Source organism: Alternaria arborescens (assembly GCF_004154835.1).
Source record: "Alternaria arborescens strain FERA 675 chromosome Unknown contig_5, whole genome shotgun sequence".
In the NCBI taxonomy this organism is placed as follows: domain Eukaryota; kingdom Fungi; phylum Ascomycota; class Dothideomycetes; order Pleosporales; family Pleosporaceae; genus Alternaria; species Alternaria arborescens.
Genome location: NW_021167860.1, coordinates 813,828 through 830,375, shown reverse-complemented (window position 1 = coordinate 830,375; position 16,548 = coordinate 813,828). Strand labels below are relative to the sequence as shown.

The 16,548-nt window shown below is 51.4% G+C and overlaps 6 protein-coding genes across 6 annotated transcripts; 3 read left to right on the top strand and 3 right to left on the bottom strand.

The window, feature by feature from the left end:
- Window positions 1-1,787: 1,787 nt before the first annotated feature.
- On the bottom strand, window positions 1,788-3,920 carry AA0111_g2963 (hypothetical protein; the record flags this gene model as incomplete). The annotated part of the gene is made up of 1 exon (XM_028648793.1): window positions 1,788-3,920. One exon carries the CDS (start codon window positions 3,918-3,920, stop codon window positions 1,788-1,790), a length of 2,133 nt encoding a protein of 710 aa, XP_028509257.1.
- A 1,615-nt stretch (window positions 3,921-5,535) lies between these two features.
- AA0111_g2962 (hypothetical protein) lies at window positions 5,536-8,211 on the bottom strand (the record flags this gene model as incomplete). Its single annotated transcript, XM_028648792.1, has 2 exons — window positions 5,536-7,272; window positions 7,480-8,211. 2 exons carry the CDS (start codon window positions 8,209-8,211, stop codon window positions 5,536-5,538), a joined length of 2,469 nt encoding a protein of 822 aa, XP_028509258.1.
- A 1,046-nt stretch (window positions 8,212-9,257) lies between these two features.
- Window positions 9,258-10,997, top strand: AA0111_g2961 (Pre-mRNA-processing protein 45; the record flags this gene model as incomplete). The annotated part of the gene is made up of 2 exons (XM_028648791.1): window positions 9,258-9,435; window positions 9,490-10,997. The coding sequence occupies 2 exons, from the start codon at window positions 9,258-9,260 to the stop codon at window positions 10,995-10,997; spliced, it is 1,686 nt and encodes a 561-aa protein (XP_028509259.1).
- A 646-nt stretch (window positions 10,998-11,643) lies between these two features.
- On the top strand, window positions 11,644-12,733 carry AA0111_g2960 (hypothetical protein; the record flags this gene model as incomplete). The annotated part of the gene is made up of 3 exons (XM_028648790.1): window positions 11,644-11,868; window positions 11,939-12,451; window positions 12,506-12,733. The coding sequence occupies 3 exons, from the start codon at window positions 11,644-11,646 to the stop codon at window positions 12,731-12,733; spliced, it is 966 nt and encodes a 321-aa protein (XP_028509260.1).
- A 484-nt stretch (window positions 12,734-13,217) lies between these two features.
- Window positions 13,218-15,178, top strand: AA0111_g2959 (Pyruvate decarboxylase; the record flags this gene model as incomplete). Its single annotated transcript, XM_028648788.1, has 3 exons — window positions 13,218-14,174; window positions 14,225-14,765; window positions 14,859-15,178. The coding sequence occupies 3 exons, from the start codon at window positions 13,218-13,220 to the stop codon at window positions 15,176-15,178; spliced, it is 1,818 nt and encodes a 605-aa protein (XP_028509540.1).
- A 193-nt stretch (window positions 15,179-15,371) lies between these two features.
- On the bottom strand, window positions 15,372-15,810 carry AA0111_g2958 (hypothetical protein; the record flags this gene model as incomplete). The annotated part of the gene is made up of 2 exons (XM_028648787.1): window positions 15,372-15,559; window positions 15,663-15,810. The coding sequence occupies 2 exons, from the start codon at window positions 15,808-15,810 to the stop codon at window positions 15,372-15,374; spliced, it is 336 nt and encodes a 111-aa protein (XP_028509539.1).
- Window positions 15,811-16,548: the final 738 nt, after the last annotated feature.

Sequence of the window (16,548 nt, the reverse complement as noted above, 5' to 3'; positions counted from 1 at the left end):
CGTCTTGGAAGTCGTACCGTCGTAGACTCATTCTCAAGGTAAGTAATCGATTTAGATTCCGTCAACAACTTCCTACACGCCTCTGTATCTTGAAAGCCAGGCCATTTCCACGATGCTTTGTTTTCTTCAAAGAACGGTTTGTCAAGTGTGATGTCGTGGTTTCCTTTTGTCTCGAGTATCAGCAGTCTCCTCTTGCAAAGTAAAGAGCATATTTCTTCATACCAGCGATCACAATCTTCGACTCAAAATCTTGCTTCTCAAGCCATTCAACCTTCCTTTTCAATTCGGTATAGCTTCCTTGGTTCGTCAGGTCACCTGCGTGAATCAATACGTCGCCGGGCGGCAACTTGGGCGTCTGATTGTGCGTATCTGATATACAGACAACACGCGTTTTGCGCCGTGTGGTAGACATTCAGTAGTATCATCGGGTTTCGCGCTTAGCAGTCCGTTTTCGATCAATATTACGATCAAGGCTAACAAACAGACACACATACACACAAAGTCTGGTTAGGGGGTCACGTTAGGCTGGGTCTGGATCACGGTTACGTCACCTCCGTTCCACGACTCCCGAAACCAGCATCATGATTGCTTTTTCTCTTGTTCGCATCAGCTTCGCAAGCGGATCAACATGGCTAGCCCTTAGTCAAACGGCAAGTCCCCTGTTTTGTCCCTGAGTGATAGACAAGACCGACAGGTACATCCGCAGCACGACATCTTCGCCTTCCCGGGGTCGTTGTTCGCCGCACCTCGGCTGCAGTTTTGCCACCGCCACTACTTTGCGCAACCACGCTTGCGATGTTCGATGGCGATGGCGAGTTCAGCCGCATGATCTGCGGTGGTTGGCGAGGTGGTTGGGGATGACGGGACAGATGGGCAAAAAACAGGATCTTGATGTGGTTGCGATGGCGATGGCGACGGCGATGGCGATGGCGATTCTAGCCTTGCTATTTCCTAATTTGGTAAATTCAGTAGGCTGTTGATCGCTTCGAAAGCGTGAAAGCTATTTCTCGCGAACGCTGCTGCTCAGCCCAGTACCGACAGGGACTTTGTTCCATTACAGGAAGGTATGCTTCAATTTCAGTAACTTCACCTACGCATATTACAACATAGCAGAATTGGAAACAGGAATCTATCTCAAACTCCTTCGTATTGGCTGTCTTGCCTCAAAATCCTTTTTCTGCATTTTTTTTTGTTTCATCTGGTTTCGTACCGCGAAGCCATAAACATCTGTACAACCCGTGAGAACAACCCATATGAACGTCCAGCTTAGTGGTATCTCAACTTCACGACGCAACCACAGATACCCCCCTCCGGCACCTCTGCAGAATGTTTTGACTTTCCGGTGTCCGTCCCCATATCGAAATAGTGACCCGTTTCGATGCACCACTGCCATTCATTACAACCCAAATCCGACGCGATAACCATCAAGTGGTTGCCAAGGCCAGGTAACGCTTCAAAAGAAAGCAATCAAGGGAAAAACTATTCTCATAAAAGACAAAGAAACAATCGTAAACGCTGTCTGTTTCGTCGGCGAGTTGCGTGATCAGTTGTTCAGTGCGTGAGTCTTGGTACAAACCTAACCGTTCCAAGCGCGGAGGTGAAATTGAAACCTAGCTATTAAGGTATCGTCAAGATGAACGCCTGTTGTCATGTGATCAAGATCAGATATTGCTCCTAGAAACGTTGTTAGGCTCTCAATCAAGCCTGGTCACACTAGGTCCTTCCTCCGCGTCGACAGGCTCCGTTGGGTTGACGACTCTCTGCAGACGAACAGGCGTATGTTCGTCTTAGACGTCATCAGTTGCTTCAATAAGCTGAATACCGCTGTCGAGGACGGGAAAAAGCTTTTCGTCGTCCATAGCTGTATCGACGCCTGCGTCTTCCCAGAGAACTTCATGTCCAGTGATTACGGTACCACCACTTGAAGATCCTGCAGTACTGTTGTCGCTGCTGTTACCCATGGTCCAGTTTTCGTCGCTATCGTCCAAATCGATGGGGTCATGGTAGTTGGTACCGCTGGAGCAGTCACGCCTGATATGGTGTGACCTTGAGAGCTTATTAGTGTAGCGAGTTCGACGCAGAACCGGAAGCCGTGGCTTCGGCGGGATCTCGAACGAGACGACTGGCCCGTCATCCATAATAGCATCTGTACCTTGGATAGCCTGGTAGTCGTGACGGTCTGCGAACGCCGCGGCTCGGGTGATACGGTGCCAACGAAGGATACTGTCCTGCATCTCGCGGCGGACAACACCCGAATGGAATTGTGGTGAGAACACCTGCGTCACCCATGCGTGGTTTACAGCCAGACTCAATCGTTCCACACCCAACGATTGCTGACTTTTGATATATCTGATCAAGATTTGCGTCATCTTGTACACAAAGGGTCCGCAGGCACCTCCATCCTGTTTGAACAAGTTGTCAAAGTTCTGGTCGGGGCACTCGAGCTGTATGAGGTAGGTCCATAGAGAAATATCTTCGCCGAGGATGTTGAGCATACCGAGGGAGATGTTGCGACCCAAGGTCTGGTATTCGTGCCGATCAACCCACAACGAGTCGTAGTAGTACGCATTCTTCGAGATCCTGTCCATGGCCACCATAGACCAATGTGATCCGCTGGTTCCATCGTTCTCGATACCACCCATGCCATCGTTGCAAATAACGATGATCCAGTTCTTGTTGTTGTAACGTGTCCTATACTGGTCGTATTCTCCTGAAGGGCCATCTATACCGTTTGAGGCGAAACAGCAGATCTGGGCCACAGTGGAATTGGCAATGTCGATACCGTAAGTGTCGCAATCTTCATCACGGCGGAGTACCTCAAGAGCCATATCCAGACTCTCGCCACGCATCCAGACTTCCATACCAGAAAAGGAGTAGCACGTAGCGCCGATATAGTGAAAGGCGTCGTTTTGTAAGGTGACGTCCCCGAGCTCAAGGAAATTCTCAGTGTTGTGAGGAATCTCAGTATAGAACACTGGAACAAAGGCAGCATATCGACGGGGATCAGGAAGTGAATACTGCGTTAACTCAACGTAGGGAATTTCTGTCTCTGAGGTCTGTGGCCAAAGACGATCTTGCTGTACAATGTTAGTCGGCCACGCAGAAATATGAAGCAGTGGCTGCAAATCGTCTACCTTCATATGAGAATGTAGCCAGCAAGCAAATTCTTGTGTCTCCCAGTTCTCGGTAGTGTTCACATCAATGCTGTGACGCCGCTTCAACAGAGGAGGCTTTGTCTGCCTCGTAGGTAGACTTCCACGTTCGAATCCACGGGAGGCAAACACGAGCATCCTCTTTGTCTGACACATTATCGGACAACGCGTCTTGTGGAAAATCTTAGTCCGTCTAAAATGCTCCTGTCTTGCTTGGTTGCTACGAGACTCGAAGATCTGCAGTGCAGAGGGCGTCCGATCAGAGGACGGAGCTGCAGTTGACGAGGTAGGTGGTCCAGCGGACCCATCTGGTGATGATCTTGGTGTTGCTATCTGCTCCAACAGCGGAGGCGTCGTACTTACCTCGTTGCCGAAATCGTCAAGGAAGGATGGAGTTATGGGCATGGCAGAACCAGTGTGTTTCTCCTCTTGTGATCGCGAACGCTTGTGCGTATCACCCAGAAGTTGCAGATCCGTCATGGAGTCACTCTGAACCGGTGGAGATGCCAGTCGTTTTGACTCGATATGTGGCTCCGCGCCCCGAGAGGAATCAACATCGACCGCAGATGAATTCAAACATGAATCAGAGTCAGGCTGGCTCGTGGATATGGGCACTGCTGTAGGTACAAGTGATTGCGATCCGGCATTTAATTGTGACGGGGAAGAAGAGCTTGGATGTGGGACAGACTGCTCCGATGAAGTAAGCGCGACCTGCGCAGTGACCTGGGCAGGCATGCGCTCGTCAGAAACCTCATTTTGCTTCACCATGATGTCGTGGCTTCGTTTCCTGGATCCGACGTTGCTGGTTGAAACTGTAGAGTATATAAGGTCGGAAGTTGTGGCGACCTGCGCGATGTGAGAGCCTGCAAGTGGCCGCGAAGTAACAATCACTCCTTGCTCAAGCACCGGAGCAATCAGGGATGCGCTTGATCGCGAGTTTGCTGTAGTTGAAACCGAGTTTGGGCGCGGATTTGCGTTGTTTGGGCGCGAAATGTGAGTGGTGGGGTGGGAGAGAGGTGCTGTTGTCGTGGTATATCTTGGTCGTGAAGAACTAGGTACGTGAGAGGAACTCGAAGTAGGATGCGAGTGCAACTGCGTCATAACCAAAACCCAAAAGCGTCTGAAAGAGTGAATGTGGGCTGGTGCGCTTTCAGAAAGTAGTTTGCTTCAACGCAGGAAATGTCGTTGTTTCACACTGCTGTTGCATGGACGATGAGTACTTAGCGAGGATAGTGAGTGACAGTGTTGAAAGGGAGATTACGCTCTTTATCAACGTACGCACCGCTTTTCATGAATTTCAGCGTGGAAATTCAGTATGTCTGAGCCACGGTTTCGCAAGACTAGGCTATGTCGGTAATATAAGGCAACAGCGCACATATCTCTATAAGGCAGGTACGAGGCCCTTGTGAATGGTTAGCATCACATGACGACCCACAAGGACCCTTGGAAGCTACTCATCAAAGGAGCAATCACCAATCGGCAATGCGGTAGTGATCCCATCTGTACGGTGTCCGTAGTAGGATGCGACTCGACGTGCGGATCAGGGCCAGTAGCAGAAGTCTTCGGAAAGCTGGTGTGCGAACAAAAAGTCCATGTTCCCAAGATATATGACTGCTTTGCCGCGATATTGTGAGGTTGCTTGGTCCTGAGAGCAACTGAGTGGTAAGAACCTGGTTTTAAGAGTAACGTCAAAGCATGCGTGAGAGCTTGCTCGTCACATGTTCTTCACAAAGCTTGCTCTGGCAATGACGTGTGATCTTCAAGAGTCATTAGCTTTTGTTCGGCGAATTATTTGTAGTTCATCCACGTTCGATCTACACAGAAGAAAGGCTGTTTTGGTAGATGCTATGTACACAGAGTCTCAATACCTATGTTTTGAAGAGAGAGGAAAGCGAGGAAAGCAAGGAAAACGATCTGGTGTTGGTATATGAACTAAAGAAAGGAAAAAAAGGAAGAAATTCAAGATCATGAGATGAACGGTGATCGATCCTGCGCTCACACGCTGTCCTTTTACGTGCTGAAACGCTGATAACAAATGCTTCCGCAGTTGGCCCTTGATGGCAAAAAATGCAAGTCATGAGAACAGTTTTCTCTCACAATGTTTTTGAAACTTCACAATGGTGAATCGCCTAGACGTAGCATGCCTCGCGAGGCTGACTGCACATGTTCGTTCCCAGTATGCTCTTATGAGCGTCTGATTCTAGGTCTTGTTTGTTGTTCGGCTTTGTGTAATGCGCCGCTGCTGGTATGCCCATGGCGAATTTGGCCTCAGATACGTCAGTCGCGGCGTGACTACACGCCGGTCAACGAGGAGGCTGGATAAGCTAATAGGGTAACGTAAAACGTCAACACAAGCTCAAGGAAGTCGAGAGCTACATCTTGCTCACTCTCCGATACTTGTTCCCCTCAGTCGCCTGCCTAAGCTCACGCTACGCCCAATATCCGACACACCGCCCACTGAGTGTCTGTTGTTCGGATTCCGAGCAACATTCAATTGCGCTCGTGGTCGTAAACCCCCTGTCAAGGTCTTCTCGTAGTTGGCTGGCGAGCCTTCACGTCCTAAGTTGTGACCGTAGCGGCTCTGACCGTCCCGGAATAGTAGACTATGCTCATTCGAGGGCGTACTACTTGAGACACTGGGCCGACGCAAACTAGCGGTAGTTTGGAGCGCAGGTGATGGTTGTAGGTCAGGCATTGGCTCGCGAGATGTGTACTGTCTGCTGAATCGATTTTTGTTGTCTGCTTGACTCTGACCACCATGACGGGCTCTAAAATCGATGGAGGTCATTGCACGGGATGGCGCACGAAATATTGGGTCCTCATCTTCCTCATCCACGCTGTTGCGTGTCTGGTGGAAGCTTGTGCCTGCCCGCTGCATGCGCGACGGAGTGTGTCTGTCGTCGTAAGGTTCTTGGCTGTTTCCTCTTTGGCTGCCATTGGGTTCAGGAATAAGCATACTGGTCCTTCGAGCCTCGATGCGTGACATGGCTCTGCTAGGGCTGACGCCAGTCAATGTGTTGCTTTCGGGTTCGATGCTTTGTCGGATTGTCGGCGAATCGCCATTGAATTGTACGCTTGGCCTGCGTGATATTGTGGCTGTATTTGATCGGAAAGCTGGACTGGCAAGACCAGTTTTGGTGTCACATAAAGCTATACAGAGCTCTGTAAGACTACGGCAGAGGTTGTCGGCTTTGCGACGGACCTGGCGATCCGACACTACAGAGCCGTTGATGATGGAGCTAGCAGAGTGGAGTGTGCCCTGCGGTCCCGCACTGCCGCTCATCTCTGCCAACGCGAGTGCTTCTGTCGCGGTCGATTCTAGGGTGCGGTACACAGCTGGAGAGACATGCTGCCTAGCTTTGCTGAGAGCGTCCCGCAGCAGAGGGTGTGTCTTGCTGTTGTTAGGTGTATTACTGCCCACTGTCGACTCAGAGGGTGACGGGTTCGATTTGCGCTGCTGGTTTGGTGAAGAGGACACTGTCGTAGCTGAAGTATTGGCTGTTCGTGGACGATCGGCCGAAGCCGAAGCCGAAGCTTGATTCACGATGGCGCCTGATGTCGATGGTATCTTGCCGCCCATCTCGATCTTCCGTATCCTGGACTTCAACTCGTCCAGCTCGTCCCACACAGACGCAGCAGGCCCTGTAGAGCCATGCGACTCGGTACCATCGGCGCGTGAACCAGCCTCAAACGACGTCTCCACTTGGGGCGTCCGTGGCTCGTGTGACAGGTTTGACGGCCTGTAAGGGTATGCTGGGGTGCGACTTGGCGGCGTGTGTTGCACCTCAGGCTGAGATGGTCGTCTGGACGAGTTTGAGAACTGGGCTAGGAAGTCGCGTGGGGAGAGCTCTGCGTCTCTTCGTGATGAGGTGAAGGAGGCTTTGTGGTTGAGATCCCGGGTTCGTATTGCGTCAGGCGCAGGCGAGTTTGGGGATCGCTCGTATCTGGAGGGAGTAGGCAAAAGTGATGACCGACGTATGCCGCTCGACCTGGCTTCCAGGGCAACAGCGGAGGGTATGCGGCTTGTTGTTGTTGGTGTCACTGAGGTCGACTGCACGGGCGAGGGCGACTGCAGCGCAGAGGGGAGCGACTGCCGGTTGTTGACTCGGGCCACTCGTGACTGTTGTAGTTAGCACCAGGGTCTTGCATAGGATACAGCTTGTGAAGAGACAAAAGGCATGGAGGAGACGGCATATTGCGCATGGAGGCAGTGAACGCGTGTAGGTACGGATGGCGTACAAGCAGCAGGTGCATCCGCCGGATACAGCGTTCTCTTGCTGAACTCTATGCGCTCGTACATGTTGTCTGCGCGGACTGGGGCGCTCACCTTCAATCGATCGACGCGCGCTGCTGCGGACTCTGCTGGGCGCTGGGGCTTGGGCGCGCTGTCTGCGGCAATGTTCAGAAACAGGTCCTCCTTCTCTCCATCTGCTCCTGGAGTTGCAGGCGCAGGCGCACCTCTCCCGCTATGCGCCGCGTGGTAGTCTTCCATTCGGCTGCGGGGGCCAGAGTCGTATTCGGACGACTCGTCGGTTGAGCTGGCCATGCGTCGCGGTGGGGGCGGCCTCGAACTGCTGGTAGAGGCTCTTCGGGGCGGGCGGGGTCTGGGGAGATTCCCAGTGCCAGGGTCTGCTGCGCTTGTTTGTTGTGGTGGTGGTAGTCGCGGGGCTTCACTAGAGGTCCCCAGCTCGTCCTCCCCGCGTCGTCTGCTGCTCGAGTGGTGGGAGCTAGTGGGGGAAACCAGGCCTGAGTGGATGAATTGTTGCTGCTGCGCATAGGCAAAGTCGGCGGGGTTTTGCGAACTTCGACTGCGTGTAACCAAGGTGACAGGAGGGCCGCGCGAATTATCTATGCCATGGCCACTATGCGAGGCTGGGGGTCGTCGGGCGGAGGTGGTCGAGCTCACAGATGGCAGGCGCAAGGGCGTCGGCGGCTCGGGAGCGGTATTGTTGCGCAGATGCTTGGGCGGCTTGGGCGGCGTCTGCTGGGAAGTCGAATTGCGCCTTTGCGTGGTGTGTTGTGAGGCTCCTCCAGATGATTTCCGAGAATGGGTCGGCATAGCTGCAGGCCTGCGCTGGCACACCAGACAGGGATGACGGACAACGTTTCAGAATACTCAGCCCGTCATGGCTGCTTTTGTGACCCACAGTCCGCGCGCAAGCCGTCGTATATTGCGCATGCTCTCTTCAAAGTTCAGAGGATTGATGCTGCGACGCTGGGGATCCCTAGCATCTTGACCATGGCCCATTCGTTGCTAGGGTGCCGGGCCACTCTGCACGAGATGTCACAGTCCTTTCTGGAACGAATGACGAGCTTCCGAACCGTCTCTTAGCAACGGTATGATGTGCAGCTAACTAGAAATATAGCCTAGCACCTATATCTGCCATCACATGCTCTGCCCTATCTCTGCCATGGACCATTATTGCCAAAGAGTGCTCTGCACAAACACACGAGACGTGGCACCCTGCTCTGATTAGAATTCCTGGTAAGCAAGGCCCTACGTCCACCTGCGCGATTATTATCTTCCCATTGTGGGCATTTATCCTAAAAAGCATGCTGTGTGGACATCTCGTCCGGTGAACGCACACCGCTGCTTGGACCTTAGCAGGACCCCATCTCCAACTTTCCACACTTTTCCCGCAAAAGATAAAGACTGCAGAAATACTGTGCTCAGAGCGACTGTTCCTGCATTCGCCATCCTGGTCAATGGCGCTATAAGCGAGTTGGGACGGGTACTTTGATCCATGTCAGTCACAAGTAAGAATCGCCGTAGCTTGAGTCGTGAAAATGAAAGCGGCATCAGCGGGAGAACCTTCCCAGGACACTGCAATTTCGCGACCCAAGACAGAGTTTAGCTCGCTTATCGTGTACACAAAATCGATAAACGGTAGGTTCAACGTATTTGCGCACATGCTAGTGCCAGTTGCGCCTCATTCACTGGTTGTGACGTTGTGGCGTCTCTTCACGTGATCTCGGCGGTGGCTGAATCAGAACGCCGAAAGTCTGATGAAATAATCTTGTCCATCGACCACCACCACAACCAAACACGGATCACGATATCCAACATTCATCGCCTCGCAGACCGTTCTAGCGAGTACATCGACCATGTCTGTCGCAGCACTATCCAAGTCGCTGCCGAAGCCGCAGTACTCTGGCGAAGAGGAGGAGCTCACCAACAGCACGCGCGTATTGACCGCAGAGCAATACGAAGCGCAAGTCGTAGCGAAGAAGGGTCCGCCGCCCTACGGCCAGAGGCAGCACTGGAGACCCCGCGCGCCTGAAGGTAAGGCTTGGACAGATGAGATGCACGCGAAACATGCACTGACTCTATATCTAGACTTTGGCGATGGAGGCGCGTTCCCCGAAGTACTAGTCGCGCAATACCCACTGGACATGGGAAAGAAGGGCACACCATCCACATCGAATGCCCTTGTAAGAAGGGTCGACGGCGAGGGCAAGACCAAATACGATGAGATTGCGCGACGCGGACACGGCGATTCAAGGATTGTACAAGCAAGCTTCAAGGACCTTATCCCCTTGCGCCAACAGGCAGACGCCGGCGAGCTGGACTTGTCGCGTCCCTCCGCCGACGTTGTCCAAGCGACCAAGGAGAAGACTGAGCAGGCATTGATGGCACTAGTTCAAGGGCAGACAGCCGCACAAAAGCCAAAGAACGTACAAGGACGAAAGAATGACGAGCCCACGTTCGTTCGTTATACGCCCACTGCGCAGCACGGCCAGGCGCAAGGCCAAACGCGCATTATCAAGATCCAGCAAAGACAAATCGACCCCATGGAACCACCCAAATTCAAGCACAAGCGAATCCCCCGCGGACCGCCATCGCCTCCTCCACCCGTCCTCCACTCGCCGCCTCGAAAGCTGACTGCCGAAGACCAAGAGCTATGGAAGATTCCACCCCCGATCAGTAACTGGAAGAACCCCAAGGGTTATACTGTACCACTAGACAAACGTCTGGCAGCCGATGGTCGGGGTCTCCAAGATATCACGATCAACGACAAGTTCGCTCAATTTGGCGAAGCGTTGCAGGCTGCAGACAGGCATGCACGAGAGGAGGTCAAACAGCGTGCTATTATGCAGCAAAAACTAGCAGAGAAGGCGAAACTAAAGGAGGAAGAGCGCCTACGGGACCTTGCGAAACAGGCACGAGCAGAGCGTGCCAACGCCTCCCGACGACGATCACAAAGCGATTCGGACACAGATTCAGAGGAGGAGGCAGTGCGCAAGCGAATGAATGATCGTAAAGAGCGGCGCGAGGACTTCCAGCGCGAACTTCGTCAGTCAAAGATGGGTACTGAGCGCAAGATCCAGATGCTCGCCCGGGAGCAGAATCGTGACATCTCTGAGAAGGTTGCACTTGGTCTGGCAAAACCGACGCAGAGCGGAGAGTCGATGTACGACTCGCGACTGTTCAACCAATCCAGCGGATTCAACGCTGGTTTCAACGAAGACAACCATTACGACAAGCCTCTCTTTGCGGCTCAGGATGCCATTAGCAGCATCTACCGCCCTAGTGTACAACAGGATGACGGGGAGGATGAAGGACAGACATACGATAGGATCACAAAGACAAACAAGTTCGAAGTCCTCGGAAAGGCCAAGGAGGGTTTCAAGGGTGCCGATCTGCAAGAAGCCCGGGACGGACCTGTGGAATTTGAGAAGGATACTGATGACCCATTCAACATCAGTCAGATGATTGATGAGGTTCGTGGAGAAAAAGGTGAAAAGGGTGAAAAAGGTGAGAAGACAGGCGAGAAACGGTACGGCATCCAAGAGCCTGAGGGCAGGTCAGCCAAGCGTGCCAGGGTCGACGATGACAGCGACTGAGCGTCTTGTTTTGTTGTCGGAACCTGAAAATTGGCGTTGGATTTCTTCTGCATATTTTAACTTGCCCTTGCGATATTGTAGCATTTACAGCGATCAAGGTCACGAATCGACCAATTCAATTCCTTCACCAGAAAACTATGATATGCACGAGCATTCTTTTGTGCCCATTGCCCTGATAGACATGCGGCGTAGCCAGCACATCCGCCAACAACTGTTGATTGCTTCGTACATGCTCATCACCGATCTTACGTAGCATCTTTCCCTATTGGTCGGCTCAGGGATCCCAGTATCGGATGGCGCACCCTTCGTCGGGTTGCTTCCACCGACATCAGCTTCCGTTCGTGCCATTTACACCCTTCGCTCCACAGCCCCGCCATCTCACGTCGCGAAAGCGTAAGCCAGCAATAGACCCTGAAGTTATGCGCACCTGGCTTGTACTGGTGTGTTCAAATTCGCCGATATGCTGCCGGATGCCGGGTTTTGATTGTATTGCTAACGTCCTTTCGTGATTGCTGGAATACGGACTATTCTCATTGTAAAGTGTATATAAGATCCAGTCGCAATCGTGTTGCGTAGAAGGAGGGAAATCCTTGTTGCTTCAAAGACAGAACCGCAACGTTCACAACCTATACCACGGAGATACGTCATGTCTACAGGAACACCAGCCTCTCAAGCTCAACACACGTCTGCAGTATCGGATAGCAAGGAACACAAGTTCAATCCGAACTTCACACAAGCGGTCATCAATGCGACGGGACCAAAGGCTACACCAAGAGTCAGGCAACTTACAGCAGGATTGATACGGCATCTTCATGATTTTGCGAGGGAGAATGAGCTCACCGTCGATGAGTGGATGACAGGAGTCGAGCTGGTACGTTGGAAAGCCTTCTGTGCTTAAGGCTCTGAGAAATAGGATGCTTGGCATGCTAAACAATGTTCAGATGAATGCAGCAGGTCGCATGTCAGACTCCAAACGCAAGGAAGGCCAATTGCTGTGCGATATTCTCGGCCTCGAGTCTCTCGTCGACGAAATTACCTATAAGCTTGCTCCCACCGCCGCTGACGAACCCACATCAACCGCTATCCTAGGCCCCTTCTATCGGCAGAACGCTCCGAAGCTGCCGATGGGCTCCTGTATCGTGTCCAAGGAGATAAATGAGCAAGGTGACCGGACATTTATGCATGGCACCGTCACAGACTTCAAGACAGGTCAGCCTATCGAGGGCGCGGTGGTGGACGTATGGCATACGGCACCGAACGGACTGTACGAACAACAGGATCCAGACCAGCCAGAGATGAATCTCAGAGGCAGACTCACAACAGGCAAGGATGGGAAGTATAGCTTCTATTGTTTGAGGCCGGTGCCCTATCCCATACCTTTTGATGGCCCTGCAGGCGAGGTCTTGAAGGCGTTGGATAGACATCCATTCAGACCGGCTCATATACACTTTCTGGTATGTCAACTTCCATAGTAGCAGCCTGCGACCTGTTATTCTAACGTATCTTAGCTTACTGCACCCGGTTACAAACCTATTGTTACCCAAATCTTCGACCGAACGAGCAAGTACATCGACGACGACGCTGTCTTTGCAGTCAAAGACTCTCTTCTTGTAGATTTCAAACCTTTCGAGGGAGATCCGCAAGCGGACTTTGAGCTGCCATATGATTTCAAGATGGCAAGCTTCGAGGATGCTAAGAAGCACTCGGTTGCAGGAACGACAGAAGAAAGCGCGTAATTGTCAAAGACCTAAACCCAAATCTAGAAACTCTTCAACTACTCCTAAGATTTTGTTCCCAAAGCTCTGATTATTTTGCTCTCCAATACCGCAGCCACCTGTTTCCGCTATCATTCCGATGTTAGGCCGATCCCCCGCATTGTAGCTAACCGTCTCCAACCGAACCGCGGTTGTCATACAACGCCTTACACGCGTCGCACGCCCTAGACAGAGGCTAACATCATGTGAATCTTATGATGTTTAGCGTCCATCTTCTGCATTATCCTTGAACTTTCTCTAAACCTTGCTTACTTTACAGGTTGATATCATTCAGAATCCTGGCAGAAGCACACAGTAAGCTTATCGCTACTACGCCTTGCAGGGATCACGGCATATTAGAACAACACAACTAACAGATCCAGATAGTAACGACCAATACCACTTCTAAATACTCCCGAAAAACCTGCAACAGTTACAAGGAGAAAGAGTTAGGAGATAGCTCATCATGGCAGGCCATGGCAAGATCACCCTCGGACGCTACATGTGGGAACGCATCCACCAAGTTGGCGTCGACACAATATTCGGAGTACCCGGCGATTTCAATCTCCAATTCCTCGATTCCATCTACCTCACCCCAGGCCTATCTTTCGTTACTAATCAAAACGAGCTGAATGCAGCTTACGCCGCCGATGGATACGCCCGTATCAAGAACACGCCCGGATGTCTCGTGACCACACACGGTGTCGGTGAACTATCGGCTCTGAACGGCATCGCAGGTAGCATGAGTGAGCATGTCAAAGTCATCCATGTCGTTGGTCAGACTACACGGGCGATGCAGAAAGGCAATATGATGATCCATCACAGCATCGGCAATAAGCCAAATCATCAAATGTACAACAAGGCTAGCGAGGGGCTGAGATTTGCTGCTGCAGAACCCTGGGATGTCGCAGATGCTCCGAAAGAGATTGACAGGGTGCTGAGGGAGTGTGTTATCAAGAGTGGGCCGGTGTATATTTTCATGCCACTAGATTTGAGTGCTGAGATGGTGGATGCTGCGCTGTTGGAAACACCGATCAATCTTGAGCCGCACGTTGACGAGAAGACACAGGACGAAGCGGTTAAGGCTATCACGGATGCAGTTACGCAAGCCAAATATCCGACAATACTAGTAGATGCTCTCGTCCAACGCTTCAATGCTGCCCAGGAGGCTGCGCAGCTAGTCCGCAAACTCAATGTTCCTTTTTTCTCAGCGACCATGGGTAAAGGCGTTGTCGATGAGACAGAAGAGAACTTTGTGGGGGTCTGGAATGGCGAAGTCAGTTCTCCGGGCGTCAAAGAAGCAGCGAAACAAGCAGACTTGGTGGTTACCCTAGGGTACATACCTGCTGATACGAACTCGGCTGGATTCTCAAGACAGTTGGATGAGAGTAGTACGATTCACATCAATCCGCACGACGTTATCGTAAGTATCCAGCACAACACGTCTGACGCTAGTTACTGACAGACACCCAGGTCAAGGGCAAGTCCTACCCTAACACAGCCATAAAGTCCCTTCTTGCAGCTCTTACTGCCGCCCTACCATCAACACCGCAGCATAAAATTCCAAACCCACAGCTTCCACCACCCCGCACACCACTCGACGCAAAGTCAGCCCATTTAACCCAATCCCAACTCTGGCCCGCCATCCAATCCTTCATCCGTCCCGGCGACGCTATAGTCAGCGAAACTGGAACTTCCAACTTCGGCATCTGCGACATTACGTTCCCCGCAGATATCAGACTAGTCACACAGATCTACTACGGTAGTATCGGCTTCGCTACTGCAGCTACGCTGGGCGTAGGAATTGCGCGAAGAGAGGTAGAAAGCAAAGCTAAGAGTCAACCGGCCGGAAGGGAAGGAGAAGGACGGACGATCTTGATAACAGGAGATGGTAGTATGGCTCTGACGATCCAGGAAATTGGTACTATGATTAAGGCGAAGTGTAAAACTATCGTATTTGTCATTAATAATGATGGATATACAGTTGAGAGGTTGATTTGGGGCGCTCAACAAGGTCAGACTTTTCTTTCCTCTCCCCTATCTACCATTCGTTTTTCGGCTCTACCCAGAGAATAGTAGATCCAACATCAACTGACATCCTTGACAGCATACAACGACATTGTTCCCCACAACTACTCTCACCTCCTCCCTCTGTACCGCCATCCGGACCCGCAATCCTCTTACCATCGCGCAACTACTCAGTCAGAGTTAGCAGTCATCTTAGAGAAACCACAACTCAAGCAACCGCAGAACCTGCAACTCGTGGAACTGGTAGTCGATAAGATGGATACGAGTTGGAAGTTGGGTACAGCGCTGGCGTGGAGAAGCGAGGAACACAAGGAGTATCTTACTAGAGAGGGCTTTGTAGATACGTATGGCGGATGGGGGCTGGATGGCAAAGCTGGAGGGAGTGTGAAATGGAGTTGAGAAGGGACAAGGGGTTACGTAGCATTCTTATTCAAGAATTGTCTTCATCTCTAGCTTGAGGTTGTTCGCGAATAGATAGCATAGATCGACAATGAAGTAGCTCTTACCTCCCATTCGAACTTCACAGATCCTGATTACCATCTCGTTCACCTCTTTCCATTCTCTGTCGATCTTCCTCTGTTGTTTCCTTGTTCTAAGCAAACACCCCGAGTAAACAGAACCACACAACAATAAGTTCGTAAATCATCACAGGCTGCTTCTCCCAATTATACATGACTGCGGCAAAGCCCAATCTCATTGGGATCGTAGAAGCCATCATGCGACGGTTGCCTTGGAGGGTGAAGATGAGTTGGTACCAGCCGACTGCTATTCCACCCAGACCTTTGTCACAATGTTAGCCTGAGCTTGAAGTATGATGGATGTGTATCTGCGAATTTATGCGGGTGTTCGAGGCGGGAAACGAATATTGGAAATCCTGACTTACCAATCGATTGCAAGGTCTTGTCTGGACCTTCTACACCAGTTATGGCAGCGTATTCCCCGGGGTTGACGAAGGGGTAGATGCCGAAAACTATGTTGACGAACGCATGTAAGATGAGAAGGAGACGAGCCATGCGCGAGATGGGTGACATTCTGATGGATGGAAGCACGGTGAGACCTGCTGTGATGTACAAGGAGATATCGCTATGTTGTTCGTTAGTTCATTCGAGTTGCAGGAAGACATTGATGGAGCTTCCAAGACTAAGCCAACCCCGCTATGGTAAGGCGTGCCATGTTTAGCGCCCACGTGGGCGCGTGTCTCTTCCGGCTTACGAAGTTGGAAGTTTGTCTTTCGATTGATCTCGACAGTCGCTTGTAACTCAATATCGAGCCATAAGTGTGATACTGTATAGTCCCCGGCACGACGTATCCTTTGCGCATATTCGAACGAAATCCACTTCCAAGGAGGATTATACAAAACGATATCTGCATTCTGACAACTTCTGCTACATATACTCCACATCTTCCTCATCTCGTCTTCTTTTCCTTGGTGTCTTTCTCGTTTTTGAGTATGAATCTGTGTCATTGCTTACCCTCTGCGAACTCCACAATGGCGCGGCTTGCCTTTTTCATCGTGATGAGCTTCAATCGGGGCTTAACACCAATCCAGAACAAACTGTAGCGTTTCCTCGATCTCCTCAGGAGAGCCTAAGCAAGAGCCTGTGATATGTACCATTTTCACGATGATAGAAAAAGCTGGGAAGCCGGGCAGCGGATCCTCAGGATTGCAATTATAGAAAGAGGTATTGGCTGCAATTAACCATCCTGTTTCTGGAAATTTGGGCCGTTTTTTTTAGAGTAACCCGAGTGGTGTCGGACATGATCATTAT